Source organism: Molossus molossus, unplaced genomic scaffold (assembly GCF_014108415.1).
Source record: "Molossus molossus isolate mMolMol1 unplaced genomic scaffold, mMolMol1.p scaffold_m16_p_19, whole genome shotgun sequence".
Taxonomy (NCBI): domain Eukaryota; kingdom Metazoa; phylum Chordata; class Mammalia; order Chiroptera; family Molossidae; genus Molossus; species Molossus molossus.
In genome coordinates, this window is record NW_023425354.1 from 33,585,839 (window position 1) to 33,612,287 (window position 26,449).

At 57.2% G+C, this 26,449-nt stretch overlaps 1 protein-coding gene across 4 annotated transcripts; it reads left to right on the plus strand.

Annotated features, from left to right (window-relative positions):
- Window positions 1-576: 576 nt before the first annotated feature.
- Window positions 577-25,028, plus strand: FMNL1 (formin like 1). Of its 4 annotated transcripts, none has more exons than XM_036267974.1 (27): window positions 612-705; window positions 8,863-8,946; window positions 10,479-10,592; window positions 11,197-11,270; window positions 11,650-11,733; window positions 12,118-12,255; window positions 12,550-12,567; window positions 13,804-13,912; window positions 14,927-15,003; window positions 15,212-15,305; window positions 16,073-16,147; window positions 16,464-16,574; window positions 17,537-17,686; window positions 18,214-18,315; window positions 18,470-18,722; window positions 18,969-19,262; window positions 19,429-19,553; window positions 20,237-20,439; window positions 20,897-21,131; window positions 21,290-21,358; window positions 22,256-22,336; window positions 22,417-22,546; window positions 22,699-22,862; window positions 23,342-23,443; window positions 23,596-23,691; window positions 23,942-24,062; window positions 24,582-25,028. In XM_036267974.1, the coding sequence occupies exons 1-27, from the start codon at window positions 661-663 to the stop codon at window positions 24,683-24,685; spliced, it is 3,252 nt and encodes a 1,083-aa protein (XP_036123867.1). In that variant the 5' UTR covers window positions 612-660; the 3' UTR covers window positions 24,686-25,028. The 4 variants fall into 4 exon arrangements, with proteins under 4 accessions (XP_036123866.1, XP_036123869.1, XP_036123867.1 ...); XM_036267975.1 differs by having other exon boundaries at window positions 10,479-10,562; XM_036267973.1 differs by lacking the exon at window positions 12,550-12,567 and having other exon boundaries at window positions 577-705.
- The last annotated feature ends 1,421 nt before the right edge of the window (window positions 25,029-26,449 follow it).

Below are 26,449 nucleotides of genomic sequence, written 5' to 3' on the forward strand. Positions count from 1 at the left end.
CCGGAGGCGCTGCCTTGCGCGCCGCCGCCTCAGCCTTGCCTCGGTCGCCTCCCGCTCCGGCAGGTGAAGCGGCACCGGCCGCCCCCTCTGCGGCAGGTGAACCGGGTCGGCAGCCCCCTCCCCGCCGCGCCATGGCTGCGGTGGACCCCCGGCCGGCACCCCGCGCCCGCCCCCTCCCTCCAGCCCGCCCCCCTGGGGCTGGGTGCGTAGCGGCGGCGGCGAAACGCGGTTTGCGCGCACGGGGAGCGATAGCAGAAGTTAGAGACTCGCCGAGGGGGGAGCCCTCGCCGCAGCTTCCTGCCCCCGGCCCAGCCCTCTGGCCCCGGCGGCCTGCAGCCTGACTTCCTCCCCCCACCCCGCAGCTCGCTGCCCTGCTCCTCGGACGGGGCCGCCGCGATGGGACGCCGCGCCCCGGCCCCTGCGCGCCGCTGAGCCGAGCTCCCGCGTCGCCGAGCCCCCGCCACCGCTGCCAGCTGCTGCTCACCTCACCCCCCAGGCCGGGAGCCTCGTCCCCCGCCCCCCGGAAAGCTGGATTTCCGAGGCTGGAGGCGCCTGGCTGGCTGGGTGGGGACCACCATGGGCAACGCGGCCGGCAGCGCAGAGCAGCCCGCGGGCCCCGCCACACCGTCACCCAAGCAGCCCGCGGCACCCAAGCAGCCGATGCCCGCGGCCGGAGAGCTGGAGGAAAGGTTTAACCGGGTCCTGGTGAGTGTGACCTGCCGCGCACAGGGCGCAGGCAGGGGGGTGGGGGGCGGCAGGAGCTCCGCACGCGTCCCCGCCCCCGGGGGCTCAGGTACCGCTTGGAGATCCCCAGCCCAGAGGCTGCCCTGTACGGGGTGGGACTGGCAGTGGCTTCTTTCAGAGTGACTTAGCACTCACCCCAAAACTTTCTTCTTCAATCACCCCGTCTTCTTCCCCCAGTCACCCCCTACCCCTGTGCTCTTGGGTCTAAAGGTATAAGCAAAAATGTCCTGTGAGCAAGTTGGGAGTGGAGCACGGAAAGGGGTTCCCGGGACACTCCCTTCTCCTCTGCACACAGGCCCAGACACCAGGCATGGATCTGGAGCACCTGCTTGTGTCTCAGGGTCAAAGATGGAAGGGGTTACATTTTAACCTCCTGGGAGCTGGAGACCCAGTTGAGGTGTTTGGTCCTGATTTGTTGGTTCCTAGGCTGCTGGGAGCTGGATTGTCAGCTCATGCTTAGGGGATGTCTGTGTTTTTTCATCCCCCATATTTGGGAGAGGTTGTCTGTGGGTCCTTATCTTGGGCATCCTTCCTGCCCACTGAAGGGATTAAGGTTAGGAAGGGTGGGTTCAGAATGGGTTGCTCACTCTGGCTTGATGTAGAGCAAAAGACTGGAAGCACCCCATGCTGTCCACTGTCACCTGCTCCTGGGGAATTGGGGATTTGGGGACCAGGCCACTGGGGAGGGAGCCATCAGCTCAAGCTGAGCCTACAGGCAGTTAAGATGTGTTTGGTGGGTGAGGGCCCCAGAGCAAAGTCGGGTCTCCCTAAGAAGTAAGGAGAAAGGGTCACTTATTCTCACTTCCCTTTCCCCACCTCAACCTTGTTCCAGGCTCCCTTCTTTGACTAATTGCCTGGTGGCCTGTCTCCTGTCAGCTCCCTTGCAGGACACTGGGTGACAGGGGAATAAGGCCGTGCTTTTTCCCAGAGGCGCTTCCTAGTCTGAACCGGCTGGCACTGCAGGTCTGAGGGTGGGGGCCCCAAGGAGGCGCAGATAGCAGAGCAACGCTGGCTGGTGGCAGCACTCAGTTCTTATCCCCTCTACCTCCTTGACATCATTTCCCTTCCCCTGGCTATTAGGCCTTACTTGCCAGATCCTCTGCATGGCTCCTCCTAATAGTTCCTGGAAATCTTGGCTGCTGCCCCCTCCCAGGAGAAAGGCTAGGAGGGGTTTGGAGGAGCTATGGGGTGGGGTCTGGTCTATCCTTGTGAAGGTGTCTTGCTTAATTAAGGGAGAAGGAAGGACTATGAAGAACACCTCACACCAGGCTAGGCCTTGATTACCCCATCCCTCCACCTGCTCCCCCTTCCCCAAACCCATGGCCTGGCAAAGTTGAGCTGAGCTGAGCAGATGAGGAGGGGGAGAATGAAGAGAGACAGTGTCTGTGGGCCATCTGGGGAGCCTGAGTTGCTGGTGGATCCCTGGACCCCTGCCAGCCTGATTGGGGGGACCTGGGTCTGTCTTTCCTCCCAAGTATGTATCTATGGATGGGGATGGGACTGGCTGTCAGGGTGAGGTGCAGGCCCCAATTCCTTCTCTGTTACGTACACCAATGAGGAAGAGCCATGTGAATAATTCAGACCAGTGGAAAATCCAGAAGTCAAATGGCGAGGTTCTGATGCATGTGTAGGACCTGGCTGCTGCTCTGCTGGCAGTTTGGCCGTTGCTCAGATTGGCTGAGTCTGACGCTAAATGCCACTGGGAGTCCCTAAGTACCAGGGTGTGGAGGGTGGAGGACCCAAGATGGGTCTTAAAGGATGTCCTGGTGCGAAAAGGGTGGTGGCTGTGTAGAAATCTAGGACAGCACCACTCCAGCCCCCAGGAGCCCCAATGTGTTTACATCTCATCTTCTTCCCAGGGAGGGGTCAGTCTGTCCCTCACCCTGTATACGCAGAATGTGCTCAACCCAAGGTCACTTGGCTCTATTCACTCTCCACCAGCAGGGTCATGAGCTCCACTCTGGGATGGCAGCCTTGGTCCCTGCTTGAGGTTGTCCACGGCTAAAGATTTAGCTAAAGCCACAGGCCTGGCAAAGGGTAGTGCATGGCACACCTTCATCTGAGCACTGCCTCCATGGCCAGAGCTGAGTCCTGTCCTTAGTGAATGTGTAAGAGAGAACCTCAGACTGCTGAGAGTGATGGGCTACCTCTCCCAGAGACCCCCAGTCTTGATGGGAGAAGCACAGCCCTTCCTTTGGGATCTAGTCACTTGGCCCCAGGGAACCTCTTCCTTCCCCTTAAGCTCGGCCCTTTTATCCCTGGTAGGGAGTAGGATCCTGAAACCCCAAGCCACTCCTCTGCTCCTGGCTCTGGGACCCATGTTGTGGGTGAGGGGTGTCCCCACCATGGCCCACAGCCAGAAAGGAGATGAGGGAGCTTGCTCTTCCTTCTACATGCATAGCCTTTCTCCCATGCATTGGTGGGTGATGGTGGCTACTTATCCAAGAAGGCTGTAAGAGAAAGGGGTGCCCTTGCTTAAAATGGGGGTAGGGAAAAAGAGCAGGTTGAGCCAGGGTTTCTAGCTGCTGCCTTATCAACAGTGGCAGAGGAGGAGCCATGGCTGCCCAGTGGCATGGGCCCGCTGCGGTGGTGGGAAACCAGCCTGCCCGCTCTGCACTCTCCCCTCTCTTACGCCATGCCTAGGGCTGGTGCTTCCAGCCCCTTTAGGCCTTCCCCTGCCAGGGTTAGGGCTTGGGATGGCAAGGCATTCTTTCCAGGTCTGCCAAAAGGGCCATGTTTATGGCCAGGCACAGGACACCTCTGATCTGTCTGGGCAGGAGAAGCCAGTAATCTTGGTGCAGTGGGATCAAAGGAAGGTGCCTGGGATGTGCTTGAGCCAAGAGTGATGCTGGCACCCGAGAGGAGGCTGGACCACTTGGAGAAGAATTTGCCTGTTGGGTCCTAGCACCTGGAGTGCCCTTTGCATGTGCCCGGGGTCATGGGCACTTGGCCAGGCTGTATAGAGAAGTCAGGACAGGCGTGGATGCTGGGATGCTGCCTTCAGCTGGACCCCTTCCCTGCTGCTGCTGGTGGTAGAGAGCAGACGTGGATACCTCCATCCTGTAGGCCTGTGACTGAGACTCTGAGACTGTCTCCTTGACCAGCTCCTCCTCTGGGTGGGGCAGATGAAGTATGTGGGCATGTAGTTGTGGGGTTGCTCAGGCCCTATCCTCCCATCTCGGGGTGTCTCACACAGAGGATCCCAATGGAGTTGTGGCCTTGCGGTCAGATGTCGGGCTGGGCAGAGGCTATGGGATGACGTTCCCAGCAGGGAGGGCTGGCATGTGCTGACCCTGGAACCAGGGATGTGGTAGGCATGATTCACAGTGACATCTGGGGCCAGTTGGTAAAGAGCTTGGTGAAATGGGCAGGAGCAGGTGGGGTACCTCTGCGTTTTCCCCAGGAACATGCAGCTCTGGAAGGTGGCGTGGACTTCCTGCCTCTGAAAGGGTCAGGGGTCGCTCCTGGAAAAGGCAGAGTGGCCTCCTGGGCTTTAGGGTCACGCAACTTGGGGGACTGAATTTTGTCTTAGCCACTTGGTGACCTTGAGCAAGTTATCCACCCTCTCTGAGCTTCAGTTTTCCTATTGTGTCAAAAGAGAACAACAATGGCATATGCCAACCTCCTAGGACTGTTGAAGGGATTGCGTAGAGTTCAGGGGATTAAACAGAGTGCTTAGCACAGTGCCGGACACAGAGCGAGTGCTCAGTAAACTCTCCACTGCGAGGCAGGGGATGATGATGGAGTTGGTCTGGTCTGCTCCATCTTGGAGCCATTCTAGGTGAAAGAGCCCAGCTCGCCCCGCCCCCCCTTTACCAAGACCAACCAAAGTTGCTGTCTTTAGCCGTCATGGGCCAGGCTGCCCTCCCTGCCACCAAGCAGGTCAGCAACACTGGGGCCTAGGGCCTACACCGAAAACTGTCTCATGGCCGGAAACCACGAGAGGGAGGGCCCACCTCTCCTGGAGGGTGGGGCAGCGTTGGTGCTAACGGTAGCTGGTAGTTGTGCACATGTGGAGGGGGGCAGGGAGGCCTCCACTTCCCCCTGAGAGAGGGTGTGCTGGTGGGGGGGGTTCCCCAGTGAGTAAGAGCTCAGTGTGGGCAACAACAGGAAGTGTAGGGTGCTGGGTGGCAGGAAATGGAGCTGGCTGTTCCTGGTTCCTCAGACGGGGCCTGGGGACAGGTTGTCTGCAGAAAACCCTGGGGGACCAGAACCCCCATTTTCATAGTCCTCAGTGCTCCTTCTTCAGAGGAAACTGAATCTTCTTACTAGCTTTCCAGCCAAGTTGCCTTGGGCAAGTGGCTGAATCTCTCTGTGCCTCAGTTTCCCGTTTGCGAAATGGGGATTGTAATAGTATCAATGTTGTAGGCTTGTTGTTGAGGTTTGAATGAGTTCACTGATGTAAAGCACTCAGGAGGAACCTGGCACTGGGTGTTCGGGCATATTTATTATTGTTGTTGTTCTCCTACCAGCCTGGCTCTATGGGCAGTGCTACTGCCCTGGCTCCCGCCTTGCTTGCCCTTGTCCCTGCTCTAGGAACCCTCGAACCCTGATGGGAGAAGCTGTTAGCTTTTTGGGGTTCTCAGCACTTGCTCCTAGGCCCGGCTTACCCCACAACCCTCTCCTGTAAGCCTGGGGTTGCTTATAGGAGCCCCAGGAAATCTATATGGCAGAATTTTTTTAAGTGGATACAATTGATTGTGTTTTGGAGATACTCTGAGAGCTCTGAAACCAAGGTTGAGGCCAAATAGGGGTGGGTGGGGGGAGATGGATGGAGAAGTGGAGGCTGGGGGACAGGGCCACTTCCAGGCTCATCCAGGAACTGCTGCAGGGCTGGTTGGAGACAGGTTGGTGCCCAAGTTCAAGGGCATCCTGGGGCTTGAAGGGCAGGCCTCCAGGGAGAGGGTGGGCAGGTGGGTTGGATCTAGTCTCAGCTCAAATGAAAGTGAAACTGGAGGGTGTGGCTGTGTCCAGATGTAGCTGGGGCCCCTTCAGTCTCCAGGGATACCTCCTGATGTCAGCACTGGAGAGGCCGTGGTATAAACCTGCAAGGGGCTGGCCTTGGGTGAGCAAGGCTAGAGGACATCCTCGCCCCTCGCAAGGGGCAGGGAAGGGGGAGACTGATCTCCAAACATTCTAATAGAAATGTGGGGAAATCAGCTCCTTTTCTTGGCTACACCCTAGAAGATAAAGGGCAGCAGGAGAAGGGTGCCAAGCCTTGGAGACGGGCCTGCTTTATCTGGATATTTTTACTACTTCTACTCACCACATGATCCCTCACCTTGAGGTCAAAGATCAACTCCCCCAGCCCCCCAATCTGTGAAATGCCTCTTCACTGTGGTGCATCACCAAAGAGTATTATTATTACACCAGAACACAGCTTCTCACAGGGTGTTCCTAGGAGCTCTGTGAGTCTGAGGCCGGAGGGAAGTGTGCCCATTTTATGGAGGAAGGAACTGAGGCTCAAGGAGCAAAGAAGCAGTAGGGCTGGTGGGCTCAGAGCTGGGTCTTGCCTCCTAGCTGCCCCTTCCCCCTCACAGGAGGCAAGTCACACACACACACCTGGATTTCCCTGTCCTTCCCTTCCACTCGAGCTCTGCCAGCCACAGTTCTGTGTCCCAGCGCTCAACCCCATAGGGCTGCCTCCTTGCCGAGGGCCCTGGGTCTGAGGTTCTGTTCTTATTTTCCAGGATGTCCTCACCCCACTCAGAGTAAGTGGCATCCACTGGCCCCTCTCCTGCTCCCTAGGGTGCCCGTCTCCTCGGTGGGCACAGCCAAGGAACAGCTGCTAATTATCGCTCAGCGCTGTCAGAGCTATTTCTGATTTCGGAGCCTAAATTTAGCCTGTCTGGCAGGCTGGCGTGTGGGCCTGGGGGCCTGAGGAGGCCCAGGTGGGGAAGGGGCAGAGGGGTGCCCTGCTCTCCACCACTGTCAGGACAGGTGTGCCAGCTCCAGCGGAGGCCTCCCCCTCCCCACTAATAACCATGGGGCTGTCCTGGGGGACTGGAGGAGGGTGCGGGTTCAGCGTCAACCCTGGACTCAGAGCCCGCCCAGCTCCCCTCTTACCAGTTGTGTAACCTTCGGCAGGTCACTGATCTGTGCTTGCCCCAGTAAGATGGGAATAGTAATGGTGCCAGTGAGGGTGGTGAGGGTGGGCAGTGGCCATCGGCGTGCAGGGCTCAGAGCAGTGCCCAGCACGGAGAGCATGCAGGCAGAGTTGGCTCCCGCAGCTGTTGGGGTCATTATTATGGTTAGTTGCTGCCTCTAGAAGCGCCACTGGGACCGTTCCAGGAACCAAACAGGTTGCCAGGGTGGGTGAGGGCCCGGAAAGACCCATGTTGGGAAGTGGCTGTCCCCTCTGAGGCTCAGCCACCCCCCTCACTTCCCCACTGCCACCTTCCTCCTCTCAGGTTCTGGCCACTGCCCTAGTTTCCCTGTCAGTGCCTGTCCCCTGTCCTCTCTCCTGCTTCTTCCTCCCCCAGCCTCGCCCCCCAGCCCCTCCCTACCCTGGGTCTCTGTGCGGTGGGGGTGGGTCTGGAAGGATCAGAAAGAGAGAGGGAGGGAGAGGTACCAGGGAAGCCCCCTGGCCCAGTAGGACCCTCCTCAAGGCCCCTCCCCAAGGTTCCTCCTGGGCAGCCCCTCCCAAGGTGGCAGGAGTTGGGGGAGGGTGACGGATGAGACAGCAGCAGTTTCCTCAGTCAGGCTCACTTTCACAAGGGGAGTGAAGGATGACATATCCCCATGCAGCTGGCCTGGGGGTGCTGGTGGGGGGGCAGTTCCACCTCTCAACGGGGCCCCAGACAGAAAGCTTAGGCAATAGGGGCTGAGAGCACCCAGCTTCCTGTGGTCTGGGGCTGACCCAAAGCAGTGATTTTTGGAACGAGGTCTGGCCAGAGCCCTAGAACTAGGCCCAACACCCCAGACAGGAAGCTAGCTGAGGAGGCTCAGGTGGGTGTGGCCCCCTCTCTGTTCCAGCTGTGGCCTCCTCTTAGGGCCCTGTGAGCTGGTGACAGGGCTTCCTCTCAGATCACCCGAGGGGACTTGGAGCCCCTTGAGGGCAAGAACTGTCTTTTGGGGTCTGACACATAGTAGATCCTCAATAAACCTGGGGTTTACTGAATTGGGGTGAATTGGAGTAGTCTCGGTCTATTAGGAAGACATGCTAAGTCCTGGGGGTCCAGGGAGCTCCAAGTGCTGGCAACAGTTGGTGATTCCACAATCCCAGGTGGGACCTCATGCATGCCCTTGCGGGGGGGGGGGGGGCTTGACAGGGACACTGCACCCATGTCATCTGTTGGGGTGGGGGGCGGACCCAGGCAGCAGAGCAGTTCTAATGTTTCCTTAGCCCCTGAGGGGAGTCCTAGCCTGGGCCACCAGCACCACAGACCCAGCGTGCTGTCCGCTCTCCCCAGGCTCTGTGGCTGGGTGACCTTCCCCTGGAATCCCCCCTGCCGCCCCCGTAGCCATGATGCACCTCTTGGAACTCCCTGCCCTTCTGATCTCAGCTCCCTGGGCCTGTCTCCACCTCCTTCCTTCCAGAAGTGATGAGGTGGGAGGGGCTGGAGAGGGATGGGGAAGAAGGCTGCCGTCATTGCAAGAGTTTTTCTGAGACTCTGGTGCCCTGGGCTGGGATCGTGCACACGTGGTGTCTGGTGGCATGTGGCCACACTTGGGTCTGGCTGCAGATGGCTCTCCTGTTAGTTTCTCACCCACATGGGAGAAGAGATGATACCTTCTCATCACACATGGGGAGATAAGCCCGGAGATGCTTCAGGTCCCAGGAAGTTAGGCTGAGAACTACACGCCTGCCTGCATGCCAGGTGTGCCAGGGAGGCAGTGTGGGCAGGCAGAGCGCGGGCCCTGGAGTTAGGCAGACTCCAGCTCACATCTCAATGTCGTTTTCTAGCTGTGGAGCCTAGGGCAGGGTGCTCCCTCTGTGCTTCAGTGTTCTTGTTGCTAATGTCACTTATCTCCTGGGGTCAGGGTGACAGGGATTCATGTGTATGACAGACCTACTAGGGAGTTGGACTCTCGTGGGTTCCCCGAAAATGCCCATGTTCCCCTACCCCCTGGTGGGACCCAGGCTCAGGGTCTTTACCTTGTCCTCTCCATCCCCAGAACTGCATGAACTTGCCCCCGGACAAGGTCCAGCTGCTGTGCCAGTATGACAATGAGAAGAAGTGGGAGCTCATCTGTGACCAGGTGGGTACCAGGACCCTTCAGCCATTGGGATGCCCTGTCCTGGCCAGGCTGGGGCTGGCATGCTGCCCAGAGGGCCAAAACCCTACCCAGAGGCCAGTGTAGAATCTGGGGAGGGTGCTGGGGTACTGGGGGCATCTGCAGGGTTCCAGAATCTCCCTCTCCTTGACATGGGCCCCCCTGGGGACCTTAGGAGCTGTGAGCAGGGCAGGGTCTGTCCTCTGAAGAGCTGGCAGGGGCTAGTCCAGGCACTCGCCACTTCGGCTGGGCTGTGTCACCGTCCTTCTGAGCTTCCTGGGGCAGCCTCTGTCAACCCTCCAGCTCTGGGTTTGGGGAGAGAAGGGGTGACCCCAGGGTTGGACATTTTCCTTTGACCTCAGGGGAGGTGGGCAGGATCACTGTCCTAATCGTGGGTCCAGAGGAGCTGCCATCAACCAAGCAGCTCCCCGAAGTCAACTGGTTACTAAGTGGTGGAGCAGGGACTAGAACCCCTGTCTCCTGGTGCTCAGTCAGGAGCCTGGTCTTGCCACCTTCCTGCTCACTGGCTCAGCTGACCCTTCCACGTTTGGGGCTGCTGTCCATGGTAGCAGGAGGACCCCTCCTACTGCTGGGTCAGGGTGGGGCCTTGTTGCCACAGTGATTTAGTGAGGGAGGAAGGCCTGTGGTGTGGCGGCAGGGGGTGGGGATTGGGGAGCAGGGAGTGTCCCCTGGGAGCCCAGGCTAGGCCTTCTGCTGCTGCTAATGGATGGGAGGAGCTGCCAGGACAGGAGTCTGGGGCAGGGAGTGGAGAAGGGGCTGGGCCTAGGGAGAGGGTGGGGAGCTGCCTCCAGGGCTTTGAAGCTGTAGTAGGGGTCCCTGCCTCTTGGCCTGGCACCTCGGTTGGGGCTCAGAGGCCTGGTATAGGTGGGAGGTGGAGGGCTGGGCCGATCTGAAGGGACTGGTTCGGAAGGATGGGAGCTCCTTTGGGTAGGAGGCCTTTGGTATGGCCCCCACCTCTTTGTGGGCGTGGCTGCGGGAGTGCTGGGTGGGGCGGGGGAGTGAGGAGCACAGCGGACAAGCACGCATGGTACTTACCGTTTCAGGTGAATGGACAGCTGGGGTAGTGTCCTGGGGAAGGGGCCCCCAGCCCGCGGGAGACCTGAGCCCTTTCATAAGTCCCCTCCAGCGTGTTCCTGTTCCTAGTACTGCCAGCTGTGGGTGGGGTGCGGGCCAGGGAGGGTAGGGCTAGGAAGGTGCCACCTACTGGTTGTTCTGAGTCCCCCCTCCAGGGTGGGGTGTATGGCAGGACTGATCCCTCCATACTGCACCCGCGGCAGTGCTAGGGCTGTGGCCTGTGAGGCCCCAGTGGGAAGCAAAGCCTAGGCTCTGGCCGAGCCTTTGAGAGTGGTCTGGGTGGATTGTTTGGTTATGCCTTTGGGGTTTCACAGGGTCTTAAGCAGCCAGGGACCTCAGGTCAAAGCTGAGAATGGGACACCGGGGGAAGGGTGGTCATTTGCCCTGGCTAGTTCCCTGTACATCCCATTCCATCTCCCCAGGAGCGGTTTCAAGTCAAGAACCCCCCGGAAGCCTATATCCACAAGTTGAAGAGTTACCTGGAAACTGGTGGGGTCAGCCGAAAGGTAGCAGCGGATTGGATGTCCAACCTGGGGGTACACGTCTCCCCCTTTTTCTCTGTCTTTTTTCCCCTGCACCTTCCAAGCTCTGGGCAGCTGGAGTACCTGTGTGTATAAACTTCCCTGTGTTTGTATAGGTGCATGTGTGAGTGTGTGTTCATAGGACACTGAGAGTGCCCTGGGCAGGTACTTTCACAAGTTCCTCTGCATATCCTGTGTGTACTCACACAGGCACATGTGTGTGTGCTTGTATAGATGTGTGCACTCCATGTGTCTGTGTATGGACGTGTGGGTACCTCATATTGATGTACCCAGGGTGCTTCTGTCTGGATATGGGTGTCTGTGTGTACCTGGGGTGTTCATGTTTGAATGTGTGTGTACCCTGTGTCCCCGGGTATGTGTATGTGGTGTGCTGTATATCTGTGCATGGTGGTATGTGTGTGCACCCTGTGTGTCTGTGCACAAGGGAGTAAGTGTAGCCTGAGAGTGCTTATTCTGTTGGGCAGGTGTGTGGAGATGATGGGGGAGGTTGAACGTGAAAGGCCAGTTGTGGGAGGATGGTTGGCTGCTCTCTCAGGGCTTGGTGTGCCTGTGGGAGGCCAGGCTTCACCCACCAGCCTCCCCTGTTCTTGGCCCCCAGTTTAAGAGGCGAGTTCAGGAGTCCACTCAGGTGCTGCGGGAGCTGGAGATCTCCCTGAGGACAAACCACATTGGGTGAGCCAGGGCTCAGCTTTCCCTCTGGAGGGCCGGGAAGAGCTCTGCTTCCAGGCAGCCCCTGGGGCTTCCCTTGCTCAACCCCCTGCCCGCCCCACTCTGCCAGCACAGGCTGTGCCTGGGGGCCACCTCCAGGGGGGGTGTCCAGGACAGCTCCCTGCCTCCTTTCCTATCCATACTCTGCCCAGCTCTCGAGGCGTGGCTGGGCTGTGGGTCCTTCCTGTGCCCCGGGCATCCCTGAGCATCACTGGGTCTGAGACTGGGGCTCTTTGGTGCCTTCCGGGGGAAAGTGCACCCCAGGGGCCCTTGTCGTTCTGTGTGCCCACTCCGGGCAGGACCTTCTTCCTGGCTGGAACTTAAAGAGCTCTGTGTCCTGCAGGTGGGTGCAGGAGTTCCTCAACGAGGAGAACCGTGGGCTGGATGTGCTTCTCGAGTACCTGGCTTTCGCCCAGTGCTCTGTCACGTAAGCCCCTGCCCTTGCCCTACAGCCGCTCCTCAGAGTCTTGATCCATGCTTTCCTGTGCCTTGCCACCCCTCTGGTCACTTCCACACGGCGCAGCCCAAGCCTGCCCTGGAACCTGCACGTGGCCTTGAGCAAAGCCTCTTCCTGAAGGCCTGCCATGGATAGGGAAGGATATATCTTGGGGTGGCCACCTGGGACCTGGTGTCTTACTCTTCTGTTCCACTGTTCCCTCTTCCCCTGCTATGCCCAGCACAGTGCCAGGAACACAGCCTCCTCCTCCTGCCCACTAGTCTCTCCTACAGAGATGTCTCTCCCTTCAGTTCCCCCCACTCCTCTCTTAAGTACCCCTGGAGCGTTGGCTTCCAACCCCACTCTGACCCCCAGGTATGACATGGAGAGCACAGACAATGGGGCCCCAAGCCCAGAGAAGAGCAAGCCCCTGGAGCAGTCAGTGGAAGATCTCAGCAAGGGCCCACCCTCATCCTTGGCCTCACAGCCCAAGAGTCGCCACCTGACCATCAAGTATGTGGGCCCCCGTGGCAGGGTGTTGGGGAGAATGGAGAATTCACCCCTAGACTTCTACACCCAGTCAGCCTCACTCTGGGCCCTTAGGGGTGGTGGGAGGGGTGGCCTGACCCTGGGGATCAGAGTAAGGGCCTCCAACAGAGCTCGGGACTTGGGTGTGTTAATAAGCCTTCAGAGGTGGGCAACTAGAGGCTAGAATCTGGGTGGGTCTGGTATCAAGAGGGGGTTTCTGGGTCCGTGGGACCCTCTTATACCTATCTAACCCCCTGTTTTCTTCCATGCGGCCTCCAGGTGCCCCCCTTCTCCCCGGTATGTAGCTGCCTGGGGCAGGTGCATGCCTGGTGGTCTCTGGGTGGTGGTGGGTGGGGTGAGGTGAGGTGTTCAATTGATGCCCCTGGGTTCAGCTGCCACAGATAGGTCACCCACCCTAACTTAGGGCATCCTGCTGGGGGGTAGAGAGAGGGAAGGAGATGGCCCTTGAGCCTCATGTGGATGCCCAGCTTCCTCTCTTCCTACTTTGGGTCTAGGGGACGAACTTCATATTAGACCTAAACTCTTACAACATGTTTCTTCATTCATTCATTCATTCATCCATTCATTCATTCATTGAACAAATATTTTTAAGCATTTATTATGTATCAGTCACGGTAGAAAGTGCTCAGAAGACAGATTATCCTGCCCTTGAGATTCCCTGGTCTAGGGGACAGTGTGTGACAGGCTGTCATGGAGGTATGTCTGCAAGTTCTGAGAGGGGAGGGGGCCACTGCCTGGGGCATCAGGAAGGCTTCCCAGAAGAGATGGTGCTGGAACTGTGTCTTACGATATGGATATGGGCTTTACGAGCAGTAATGGGGGCAGCAAAGGATATTCCAGGCAGAGGGAACAGCATGAGCAAAGACTCAGAGGCACAGTTTTGCGATGATGAGAGAAGGGTGAGGTGGCAGACAGAGTGAGGAGGGGGTGCTCACAGTGTTGTTGGATATGTGATAGAACTGGCAAGAGGACCTGATGTGGAAGTCACAATTGGCAAGATCTGCAACAATGAAAAAAATCATATGATTTTTAGCAAAGAGTTTTTAAGCACACTCATAGCACTATGTGCCATGCACTGTTCTGAGCTCATTTCATAGTTCCAACAATGCTATCAGGAAGGTGCTATTATTATTATTTCTGTTTTACAAATGAGGAAACTGAGGCACAGGGAGATTAAGTAACTTGCACTGTAAGTGGTGAGCTGGTGAGCTAGGATTTGAAGCAAGGCAGTCTGAATTCAGAGTCCACCTCTCAAGATGGAAGATAAGCCCATGTGGCCCTAAGCACCGCCTTGTGGAGAGCATTTCCTGACACACACACCCCCACACACATCCTCCCCAGCATGCCAGGCCCCAGGCCTACGGACTGAGGAGGCCTTCCAGCCCTCAGCCAGCCTATTTAGTTGGGTAGATGTGCCCCCCCTCTTTTCCCAGAGGCCATCTGAGTGGTGGGGGGACTGGGAAGCTGGGTTTGAGATTCTGACTCCTGCTGCCTCCTCCTCACCCCACCCAGGCTGACCCCAGCCCACAGCAGGAAGACCCTGCGAAATTCCCGCATCGTCAGCCAGAAGGATGACGTCCACGTTTGCATCATGTGCTTGCGTGCCATCATGAACTACCAGGTTGGTCCGTCCAGCCAGGTCTCCCTAGGGGCTGCCTAAGCTGCTGAGGTTCCAGGATCAACTGTGTGTCCTACCCTGTTCTCCACTGGAGAACCTGGAGATCTTAGATGTTGGCTTAGGGTCTTGAAGCTAACAGTCTTGAGGGGAAGCCAGATTTCTGATCCGTCCAGGTACTCCCCTAGAGTACCTTGGACACGATTGGGAGCATGGGTATGCCTCATGTGGGGACTTAGGCATACCCACCAAGAAAGGCTGGACAGCCCGGCTAGTGTGGCTCAGTGGCAGAGCTTCGACCCATGCACCAAGTGGTCACCGGTTCAATTCCTGGTCAGGGCACATGCCCAGGTTGTGAGCCAAATCCCCAATGGGGGCATGCAGGAGGCGGCCAATAGATGTTCTTTCTCATCGATGTTTCTATCTCTTTCTCCTCCCTTCCTCTTTCTAAAATCAATAAAGAAAAAAAATGTAAAAATAAAAAAAGAAAGGCTGGACACCATAGGAGAACAGCACTGGGTTGTTTCTTTTCTTTTCTTTTTTAGAGAGAGAGAGAGAGAGAGAGAAACATTGATGAGAGAGAAACATCAATCAGCTGCCTCCTGCATGCTGGGGATCGAGCCCACAGCCTGGGCTGTGTCCTGACCAGAAATCAAACTGGGACCTCTCAGTCTATGGGAGGGCGCTCCATCCACTGAGCCACCCGACCAGGCACTCTGGGTTATTTCAGTGGGAGGAGTGGTTAGTGAAGCCGGTCCTCCCTCACTCAGCCTGCCTTTGAGGACTCACTGTGTCCAAGGTGCTGAGTCCTGGCACTGAATTTTGAATAGACAAAAAGGTATTTAAAAAGAAGGACCAGGCTTTGCTGCCTCAGAAGAGGTAGATATAAAGGACGTCCTAAGCCCGAGGGCAGTTAGAGACCAGGAGGTTATGGCACTGGCAGTCCCAGGAGTGTGGGGCAGGAGGGTGCTGGCAGTCCTGGGGGTCTGCCTCGAGGAGCTGACTCTCCCTTCTCCACAGTCTGGCTTCAGCCTCGTCATGAGCCACCCAGCCTGTGTCAATGAGATTGCTCTGAGCCTCAACAACAAGAACCCCAGGTGAGGCCCCGGCCCCTAGCCTTTCTCCATATCTAGATTCTCTTGCTACCTAACCCCTTGCCTACTCTGTTCCTCCATTCTTATGACTACTGCTCAGGCTTATTCCACCCCACCCATCAGCTTTCCTGTCTGTAATGAGCCAGGCCCATGCCCACCCTTGCTGTGGCGCCTGCTGTTCTTAAGGGACCACCTGCCCTTCTCTCCCCAGAACCAAGGCTCTGGTGCTGGAGCTGCTGGCGGCTGTGTGCCTGGTGCGGGGAGGACATGACATCATCCTTGCAGCCTTTGACAACTTCAAGGAGGTACTGGAGGCGCCCACCCAAAGATGTATTTGTCCTCTAGTGTTGCTTAGAGCCCTGATGCTGGCAGCTGTGGTCCCTGCTGAGGGAAGTTGGGGATGTTGGGTAGACATTTAGGGAATACAAGGTGGGGACAGTGTAGGATGGAGAAGCTGCTCATGAGAAGTAAATGCTTGAGAATATGGTACAGAAGGCAGCGCAGGGCATTCACTTCTTTAATGAATATTTATCGAGCGCTTTCTGTGTGTCAGGCATAGAGTGGGCACTTGAGATATATTAGTGATTAGTGAAGAAAAGAAATAAGGCAGGGAAAGAGATAATAAACAACATAATAAATAAGCAAATTACATAGTGTGTTAGAAAAAGATCAATGCTATGGGAAAAAGTCAGGGATACCGTAGGGGGAGGGGGAACTGGTTGCAGGAAAAAGTCAGGGACGCCTCAATGAAATGGTGAGCTTTGAGCAAAGCTGTGAGGGAAGTGAGGGACTTGGTGTGATGGCTCTCAAGTAAGAGCACACCAAACAGATGGACCAGCAAGTGCAAATGTCCTGAGGTGGGAATGTGCCAGGACACCAGAGTGGCCAGAGTGGAGGAGTGAGGGGAGGGCTGTGGAGATCGGGCGGGAGTGGAGGTTTTAAGCTGAAGAGTATCATGGCCTGACTTAGAGATAACTTGAGAGGAGCCTACAGAGGCACAAGGGTGGCAGCTGGGAGCTGGGTTGGCAGGTTTGTCACTGGGGCCTCAGTGACAGTCATTCTCCCCACCCAGGTATGTGGGGAGCAGCACCGCTTTGAAAAGCTGATGGAATATTTCCGGAATGAAGACAGCAACATTGACTTCATGGTGAGCTCTGGAGCCCAGCTTGGACTGGGCCACTATCAGATGCAAGGTGCAGCCTGGGGTCTGGGTATCTGCCCCTGCAAAGTATGAGGACTGATGGTTGGTGGGGGAGGGGCAGATGTTAGAGATGGGAAGGCTGGAGGGTGGGAAGGCTGGAGGATGGGGGACAAATATGGGTAGGGACAAAGCCGGGAGCCGGGTTAGTGGAGTGAGAAATGTGAAGAAGGTGGCAGACTTGGGGGTAAATGAGGGGGCAGAAGGCACTGAGAACCCCCCACCCAGAGGATCATAGACCTGCTCATGTCCCCCCGCCCCCCAGGTGGCTTGCATGCAGTTCATCAACATTGTGGTGCATTCAGTGGAAAACATGAACTTCCGTGTCTTCCTGCAATATGAGTTTACCCACCTGGGCCTGGACCTGTACTTGGAGGTGAGCCCTGCACTTTCCCTCCGACAACCGTTTGCCCATTGCAGAGTATGGCTCAGTGTTCCGGTCCTGGCTCTACCACTTCCTAGCCCATGTGACTCTGGATGGGTCTCTTCTCTCTGAGCCTCAGTTTTCCTATCTGTAAAACACGAGAATCTTACAGATAATAATGACTCTCAATAGGATGGTGTCTGCCACATGATAGGCACCTGGTCCATGGAGCTAGGCACTAGAACAAGCTCGAGGTAGCCCTGCGTCTGGCTTTGGGAGCACATAATGGGGAGTGCAGAGCTACTGGGCCAGAGTGAGAGCTGGCTCGCACTGGATGGGTCCAGGCCATGGAAGAGTTCCTTTCCCTGGGGAAGGTGGACAGAAAGGCTTGGTGCTTCCTGGCCTGCGCTTTCTTCTCTGATTCCTTTGGGAGGCTTCCTGGAGGAGCAGGGCCTTTGGGATTGCATTTATTAGGCCAGGATTAACAGCATACTAGGGTACTGTATATCTACACAATGGAATATTATTCAGCCATAAAAAGGATTGAAATACTGAAAAATGCTACAGCATAGATGAGCCTTGAAAACTTTATAAGTGAAAGACATCAGACACAAAATATCACAAGGTGTATGATTCTTTTAAATACAAGGTCCAGAGCAAGTGAGTCCATAGAGACAGAAAGTGGATTGGTGGTTGTCAAGGGCTGGGGGAGGAGAGAATGGGGAGTGACTGCTAATGGGGACAGATATTTTTTGGGGGGTGATGCAAATGTTCTGGGATTAAATAGTAGAAATAGTTGCACAACCTTGTGAATATACTAAAAACTACTGAATTGTACAGTTTAAAATAGTGAATTATATCTCAATAAAAAATAAAGGGAACTCAGGCCCCTTCCTCTGGGCTCTGGTGGTGACGGGAGGTATTGGAAAGGTCCCTCACACCAGGCCTCACCCATCCTTCCATCTGGGAGACAGAGGCTTCGGCTCACAGAGAGCGACAAGCTGCAGGTGCAGATCCAGGCATACTTGGACAATGTTTTTGATGTGGGCGTGCTGCTGGAGGACACTGAGACCAAGAATGCTGTGCTGGAGCACATGGAGGAGCTGCAGGAGCAGGTGACCCTGGTGAGAGCTGCTCCTGAACTCGGCCCAGATCATAGTAGGCCCCCGGTCCCCACACCAGCATCAGGCACTGGGCCTAACACTGGCTCTAGGTGTGAATTGGGCATGGCCGCCTGGCTCCTGAATTTGACCTGAATCTAAATTCTAAATTCTCTGGGTGTCTTTCTCAGCGAGTATAGAGCTCCTTTACTGTGCTGGACCTTGAAGAAGGCAGGCCCCCTCCTCTCCCAGTGATTAGACCCAAGTCCTGACTTGGATGGCCAGGCAAGCCTGAGGCCCCACCCAGTTTTCTCTTCACCTACCTCCCCCATCAGTGGTGCCTTGGATTCTCCTCCCCAGAGAACTTTAGTACCCTCAGTGCCTCACCCACCTGGGTCCAAATGCCAGGCTTGGCCCACCCGGCACCCTGAGCTAAGTACGTCAGGAAGCCTCCCCCAGTTCTCCAGGCAAGCACGTCTGATGCCACCCCCTCACTGGTGGTGCCAGTGCCTGGCAGCGGGTGGGAACTCACCATGTGCTGGGTGCCACAGCTGACAGAGCGGCTTCGGGACGCAGAGAACGAGTCTATGGCCAAGATCGCTGAGCTGGAAAAGCAGCTAAGCCAGGCCCGAAAGGAACTGGAGACCCTGCGGGTAAGGCTGAGGGTGTGGGCCGGGCTAGGGTGGTATGGGCTCCCAAGAAGAGACCAGTGGGGGCTTCCAGGCCTGGTACCTCCCTCCACCCTGGCAAGAGGACAGGGCTCCTGCCAGGCCTGCTGGTGGCACTGACCCCTTCCCGGGCTTGCAGGAGCGCTTCAGCGATTCCACTGCCATGGGCATCTCCAGGCGTCCACCTGAGCCCGAGAAAGTGCCTGTCCCTGCCTCGGCAAGGCCCTCGGCCCTAGAGCTGAAGGTGGAGGAGCTGGAGGAGAAGGGATTAATCCGTATCCTTCGGGGACCCGGGGATGCTGTCTCCATCGAGATCCTCCCGGTCGCTGTGGCAATTCCAGGCGGCAGTGATGCCCCGACCCTGGGAGTGCCCGCCGGTTCCCCCAGCCCAGGTGCGCAGGAACTCCCAGTGGGGTGGGGTAGGTGGGGGAACCAGGGCCCGGAGAGAGAGCCCAAGGACACCATCTGCCGGAAGAGTTGGGAGAGGTAGGTTTGGGTTGTGGGCGCTGCCCAGGTAGGTGGGTAGGAATCGGAACCAGTGCACATGCGTGCGGAGGGGAGGCGGAGACGGAGACTAGACCGCCCAAGCCTAGAAGTTGACACCTCCCTCTCCCCCTCCTTTTCTGGTTTTCTCCCAGCTCCTGCAGAGCCCGTTCTGGAAGCAGCAGCCCCGCCCCCATCGCCCCCACCCCTCCCACTGTCCGGCCTCACCTCCCAGCAGGAAGCCCCGCTTGTGGTGCCCCCACCCGCCCCGCCCCTCCCGGGCAGCACGGAAGAGCCCCCGCCGCCTCCGCCACTGCCGGGAGTCATCCCGCCCCCTCCGCCACCACCACCGCCTCCTGGCGCAGATGGACTGGTGCCTCCACCACCCCCACCGCCTCCAGGAGGTCCACCTGATGCCCTTGGAGGGCCTGGCCCAGAGATGGGCCCAGGTGAGCGGACCACCCAGGGCTGGGGGAAAATGGAGGGTGGGGCCCTGGCCTCTGTCCTAACACCCTCTCCTACTACCTCCTGCCTGTCCTGTCCCGAGGTGCTGGGTTCCCTCCAGCCACCCCACCCTCTCTGGCCCCAATACTGACCATTTCCTCCTTGTCCCAGGAGTGAAGGCCAAGAAACCCATCCAGACCAAGTTCAGAATGCCACTCTTAAACTGGGTAGCCCTGAAACCCAGCCAGATCACGGGTACTGTCTTCACGGAGCTCAATGATGAGAAGGTGCTGCAGGTGAGTCTGGCCTCGCTGGATGCCGGTGTGGGCGCCAGAGAAGGAGGGACTTGCCTGGATCATGCTGGGCACTAGGAGTGGTCATCTCCTTCACCATCTTCTACAGATGAAGACACAGAGGCCCAGGGGTGGGCAGTAAGCCAAACTGGATTAGTGAATCTTACGTTCCCTGAAGGCTTTCCCTTCCATTCCTGCAGAGGGGCATATCCCTCCCCCAAGTCTGGCCCCTCTCTCCTCCTTTCAGGCCCCTCTCCACCACCTTCCCACAAACAACCAGGGCTTCAGCCCTTCCAATTCCACTTTCAGTTTCTCAAAAGACGTGTATTCTTTCACCATTGCTCAAGCTGTTCCCTTTGGCTAGAAGGACCTTCCTTTCCCCTGTTTACCCCTAGCCAATTCAACTCTTCCTTCAGCTATAACTGCTTGGAGTCTGGGTCCCCTGGGTTGGGTCTTCCTCTTCCTTCTCCTCCTTCTCCTCCTCATTGCTCCCTGTGCTTCCCCTGTATCCCCCATCAGGGCCTGTGATCAAGCTGGATTACTGGCTTTTTTCTGTGCCAGTGGCCACCAGAGAAGGAGGGGACTTGCCTGGCTCATAGGTGGCTCTAGCACTGAGCATGGTGCTCAGCCGGGAATATACTAGACCCCAGCTCACCCAACCCCGCCTCCTCTTCCTGTACCCTTAGGAACTGGACATGAGTGACTTTGAGGAGCAGTTCAAGACTAAGTCCCAAGGTCCCAGCCTGGACCTCAGTGCTCTCAAGGGTAAGGCAGCTCAGAAGGCCCCCAGCAAGGCTACACTCATTGAGGCCAACCGGGCCAAGAACCTGGCCATCACCCTGCGCAAGGGCAACCTGGGGGCTGACCGCATCTGCCAGGCCATCGAGACGTGAGTACCTCTGCTTTGGGCTTGTGGGAGCCCAGCCCTTCTGCTAGGTCAGGGCTATTAGGCAGATCCTAGTAAAAACCCCAACTATGGGACAGAGCCCACCAAACTTCATATCAACCCTGGTCAGGCAGTAGGGTGGGGAACCTTGTTCTAATTTTCAGCCTGAGAAATTGAGGCCATACTGTGAGTTCATGCCCAGACTGAGATGCTCCCATTCCCTCCCTGCCTCCTTGCCCAGCTGTGGGCACTTAGGATCAGGCATTTGCGGTTGGACATCTGCCACTGATGAATGATGGGGACCCCAGGCTTCCCAGTTGCCAACTTCCCTTGACTTCTACCTCTTGTTTCCTGAAGCTGTTGGCAAATAGCAAATACTAAAGTTAATTTATCCGTTCAAGGAAGGGGAGGGGATAGTCCTGCTCTCAAGAACAGGCAATACCTACCCCTCTGCCTTCAGGTACGACCTCCAGGCCCTTGGCCTGGACTTCCTGGAGCTGCTGACTCGCTTCCAGCCCACGGAGTATGAGCGCAGCCTTATCGCCCGCTTTGAGCGGGAGCAGCGGCCGCTGGAGGAACTGTCAGAGGAGGACCGATTCATGCTGCGCTTCAGCCGCATCCCTCGCCTGCCAGAGCGCATGGCCACACTAACCTTCCTGGGCAACTTCCCGGATACTGTCCAGCTGCTCATGCCGGTGTGGGCGGGGCAGGCAGAGCGGTGTGGGTGTGGCCTGGGTTGAGGATGGGGAGGCCAAGCCTAGGCTCCAAGAGAACATTTGGGAATACTTGAGCCTCCTGTGGGCTTGCCCCCATCTAGCCCCAATTTACCTTGCCTCCCCCATTCCACCCCCAGCAACTGAATGCCGTCATTGCAGCCTCAATGTCCATTAAGTCCTCTGACAAACTCCGCCAGATCCTGGAGGTAAGAGCCTAGGACAAGGGTTTGGGAGGTAGGGACCACCCACCCTTGAGACTCCTTGCCTGTTCTGGGTCATGTTAGAAGGAGACGCAGGCCCTGATCTGCAGGCCTAGAATGTAACAAACACAATGTTGCCACTTCTCATATACAGGCTCAGGGTGGGAGTGAGGGCCATGTACAGGGTGGGGCAAAGGAATAAACTATTATTATTTATTAATTATTGTATTCAAAAGTGGATACAACTGTAAACCTACTTTTACCTCACCCTGTATACAGCATCACACCCCAGACCCTGCCTGGGGATTACGGTGTGATTAGTAGAGCACCCACACCTACTTAGTGGAGTCCAGGGAACCAGCAGAAATGACTGTTAGAAAGGTGGTGACGCCCTGGCCGGTTTGGCTCAGCGGTTGGAGCGTCGGCCTGCGTTACAGAGAGACCCGGGTTCGGTTCCCGCTAAGGGCACGTACCTCGGTTGCAGTTTGTCCCCGGCCCTGGTCGGTCGTGCGGGTGGCAGCCACTCGATGTGTCCCTTCACATCGATGTTTCTCTCTCTCTCTCTTCCTCTCTCTCCCTCCCGCTCTATCTGAACAAAAAATGGAAAAATGTCCTCGGGTGAGGATAAGAGAAAAAAAAAAAGAAAAAAAAGAAAGGTGGTGACTCCACAGTCTAGGAAGAGATGTTGGCAGCACAGTTTGGGTAGGAATAACAGAGGACAAAATTCGGTGTGCTGTGATGTTAGCCCTGCACACGTGTCAAACACGTACACATGTTGTACATGTGTCATGGACCCGAGCAGTCCGTGCAGGACTGGGTTGGGTGTGGGGCTTGCTCTTTGCCACCTTTTCTTATGCAATTTATACTTCAGGGGTTTTTCTCAGCTCTCCCCATCTCCCCTAGATTGTCTTGGCCTTTGGCAACTACATGAACAGCAGCAAGCGTGGAGCAGCCTATGGCTTCCGGCTCCAGAGTCTGGATGCGGTAGGGGCCAGAGAAGGGGTCCCCTGGCCTAGGATATGGGGGAAGGCTGGTGGCCCGTGGCTTACAATAGGTCATTGCAGCTGCTGGAGATGAAGTCGACTGACCGAAAGCAGACGCTGCTGCACTACCTGGTGAAGGTTATTGCTGAGAAGTATCCACAGCTCACAGGCTTCCACAGCGACCTGCACTTCCTGGACAAGGCGAGCTCAGGTATGGGTGGGCAGTAACCCTGGCCTTGGCTTGGGGGAGTAGCTCAGCCCTGGGGATTGATATGGGTTGGGAGAAAGCAAGGAGACTACAGGATGCCATTGGACAGAATGCTGCCTCTCTGATTCCTTTCTCTCTACTGCCCCATCCACCAGTGTCCCTGGACAGCATCCTTGGGGATGTGCGCTCCCTGCAGCGAGGCTTGGAGTTGACCCAGAGGGAGTTTGTGCGGCAGGATGACTGCGTGGTGCTCAAGGAGTTCCTGAGGACCAACTCACCTACTATGGATAAGCTGCTGGCAGACAGCAAGACAGCTCAGGTGGGCTGGGGCTGGCCAAGCCCTGGAGGTGAGGAGGGTGGGGTGGGAGGTAAGAAGGGCTACCTAGCTGGGGTCAGGTAGCCAAGGCTTGGATGGGCGTGGCCACACCTAGGACACCTTGGGGGATGGAGTAGGAGTGAGGGGCCACCTGCTAGGAGGAGCAGAGATGAACAGGCTGGTGTCTTTTGATTTTTTAGAGAGAGGAAGGGAGAGAGAGAGAAACATGGATGTGAGAAATGTGGATCAGCTGCCTCCTGCACGCCCCCTGCTGGGGATCGAGTCTGCAACCTGGACATGTGCCCTGACTGGGAATCAAACCCGGGCCTCTCAGTCCATGGGATGCCTCTCAGTCCATGGGATGTCTGGCCTGTCTTGAGCCACAGGCCAGACAAAGTGTCTGGTACCTTAATGGGGGGTACAGAGCAGTGATCAGGCTCCAAGGGGTCCATACTGATGGGGCTGACAGGCTGTGTCTACAGGAGGCCTACGAGTCTGTGGTGGAGTACTTTGGAGAAAACCCCAAGACCACGTCCCCCTCCATGTTCTTTTCCCTCTTTAGCCGCTTCGTCAAGGCCTACAAGGTATGTATGTGTTCTGGTAGGCAAGCTGGGACCACTGCAGGGCACTGCAGACTGTCCATGTGGGCAGTGGGAGGGGTGGAGGCTGCCTCTGTCTGGGGAGCGGCGTAGGCGAGGGAGACCTCAGCTGATGGAGACCAACCTTGGCCCCTCAGAAAGCTGAGCAGGAGGTGGAACAGTGGAAGAAAGAAGCAGCTGCTCAGGAGGCAGGTGCTGAGACTCCGGGCAGAGGGGAAGCCCCAGCACCCAAGGTAAGCAGCTGCCCCTGAGCCTGGCCCTGGGATGTAGGGATGCTTAGTGCCCTCATCCCAAAGATCTGGCCCTCTTCCCCACCCTCATTTTTACCTAAAGACCCTGCGAGTAGCCTGGGATGGAAATGGGTTCCTTCGGGTTGAGCCAGCAGTGGGGGCTTACTGTGGGGGACCAGACAAACAGGGTTTGGTGGTATGTGTGTGGGGGGGATCCTGGAACTGGAGCTACATACCCTTCTATTCCCCCCAGTCCCCACCCAAGGTTCGGCGACAACAGATGGACCTCATCTCTGAGCTGAAACGGAAGCAGCAGAAGGAGCCACTCATCTATGAGAGTGACCGCGATGGGGCCATTGAAGATATCATCACAGGTGAGGCCTTGGCCAGGCCTGTCTTGTGCTCGGTCTGTCCTTCTACACTGTCCTCCATCCACCTCCCCACCCTGGGGTTCTGTCTGCCTCACTGCCTCTTTGCTACTTTTTCTGTCTTTTTTCTTTTTCCTTTCTCTCCCCCCTACACCCTCCTACCCCTCAGTGCTCAAGACGGTGCCCTTCACGGCAGCCCGCACTGGCAAGCGGACATCCAGGCTCCTCTGTGAGGCCAGCCTGGGAGAGGAGATCCCCCTCTAGCTCTCAGGTACCTGGGTGGCCTTGCCTGTGACTCCAGTGGCTTACCATAGCTCTGGGGCCCTTAGGGGAGCCGAGTCCCGCTGTCCTCTCCTGGGTCATGCATGCTGAGATGTGTTTGAGGGGGTCTGGTAAACATAAACAGGCCCCCTCCCACAGGCATGCAACATGGGCCCTTAGAAGGGTAAGGCCTGTGTCCTGGAGTGGTAGTTCCAGCCCTGGGGAGACTCCTGAAGGGTAAATGGGTCTGTCTCCTCTCTGTAGATCTTCGGAACCAGCCCTACATCCGCACAGACACAGGCCGCCGCAGCGCTCGCCGGCGACCCCCGGGACCCCCCTTGCAGGTCACCTCGGACCTCTCGCTGTAGCCCCTATTTCCGCAGATGGACTCTGGGGTTGGGGGAGGCAGCAAGACGGGGCTCAAGGAAGGTGGTCCTCAGCTTGGCTGGGACCTGGCAGCTTCTCTGCCGTGGTCCCCAGCCGTGGGCTTACCTCAGATGGGCCGGTGCACCCTCATCTTGCTACAGGGAGCAGCAGTCGCCGGCCCCTGCCCCCAAATGCTGCTTGCAGCACCCTCTCCCTACGATAGCCATACTGTACCTAGCCTCAGCAGGAGCCTGGTGTAACTTATAAAGTGCAACCCCCCACCCACCGCCACCTCCGGGGACTCTACATGGACCTTATTTTTATACAAGATTAATAAAGATGTTTACAAAAGATCTGCATCCGCTCCGTGCCCCCCACCATACCTCGGCCTGTTTTGTTTAGCAAATACTACTTGTACAAGTTTTTCATAGCAGTATCTGCAAACAGGCTGGTGAAGGGTAAAGGGCTGCTTCTACACTAGAGTTGGGAGGGGGGAGCCAGCTTCGAGGGGCAACATACTCTAGTGGTTGGTCTGAGGCAGAGGGGGCGGGAGGGGGGTCCAGCCCTGTATTTGGATTAGAGATGTTGGGTTAGCTCCCCTTCAGTCCGCCTTTGTGCCTGTCCCATCCCATTTCCACCAGTCCCACTTCCTAGCTGGGTACCCTGCCCCATTCTTAGGCACAGCCGAGAGTGATCTCAGATTACATCTCCTCCTGTGGGGCCTCCGTCTCCATTTCTTGGAGTCCTGCTCCCACTCTTCTTCCCCTGCCCCTCCCCTCCCGGCTTGTCACATCCTATCTGTTTGCCCCGCCCCTATTCTCCCGCCCCACCCCTCGTGTGGCCCGCCCCTCATCTGCACCGCCCGCCCGCCCGCGAGTCCTACCGCCTACCCTGGCTTTCACCTGGGCTGCACCTCCCCTGGTTAGTCCTGAACTTGGGGTGGCTGGAGGGGTAGGACTCGGGAAGTTGGACATCAGAGGAGTTCGGGGCCAGGTTCAGAGTCTTGTATTCTGGCCACGTCTGCGTGTCCGGGTTAGCATCTGAGAGTAGGGGCCGCACGAACCTGGGTTGGGGAAGCCGGCAGGAGGAAAAGGAAGGGCCAGTCTTGAGAGCGGGTCCTGAGTGTCAGTCCCACAGGTCCTCCCAGCCTCACAAAGGGGCGCGCTCGCTTTGCGCAGTCTGTGCAGCGAGCGTGCCAGGCGTTGGGAAGGTCGTTGGGCCGCTCGGCCTGGCAGGAAAAGGTGAGGCCCTGGTGACCGCGCACTTGGCCGCAGGACCTGCTGTTGCAGCCTGGGTTTAGCCCCAAGGCCCACTGCTTCATTGAGTTAGTAGCTTGAGAGACACAAGTGGAGCAGCCGTCTCAGACACCGCCTCCACCACTCCCCTCCATCTCACAGGCGGGAAACCCAAAGCTGAACAGGAAACCGCTTGTCTCTGGCCTGCTGCATGTTATGACCAGGGGGAACAGACCCAGAATTTAGGGTACCCATCTCTGGGCAGGAATATTAGGGAACCTCTGCACGGGGTAGAGTCTACTCCACCTCATCCTGGAATCTGAAGCTAGATGCAGTTGTGCCCACCTCATCACCTCCTGCATGGACTTGTCACATCCTATCTGTCTGCAGGCCTTGGGGGTCACAGACTCTGCTGTTCCTCACCTGGCCTGGTGTCAAAGAACAGGGGAGAGGGTAAGGAGGAGCCTCCCTCAAGCCAGGCCCATCTTGCCCCACCAGCCCTGCCATCCACCCAAACACTGAGCAAGGTGG

Excerpts from the sequence above, each read along its gene's own strand:
- FMNL1 (XM_036267973.1), top strand. The coding sequence starts at position 577 with ATGGGCAACGCGGCCGGCAGCGCAGAGCAGCCCGCGGGCCCCGCCACA. Across the intron at positions 11,271-11,649 it reads CTGAGGACAAACCACATTGG|GTGGGTGCAGGAGTTCCTCA; the intron begins GTGAGCCAGGGC and ends TGTGTCCTGCAG. Across the intron at positions 22,337-22,416 it reads GGCTCCAGAGTCTGGATGCG|CTGCTGGAGATGAAGTCGAC; the intron begins GTAGGGGCCAGA and ends AGGTCATTGCAG.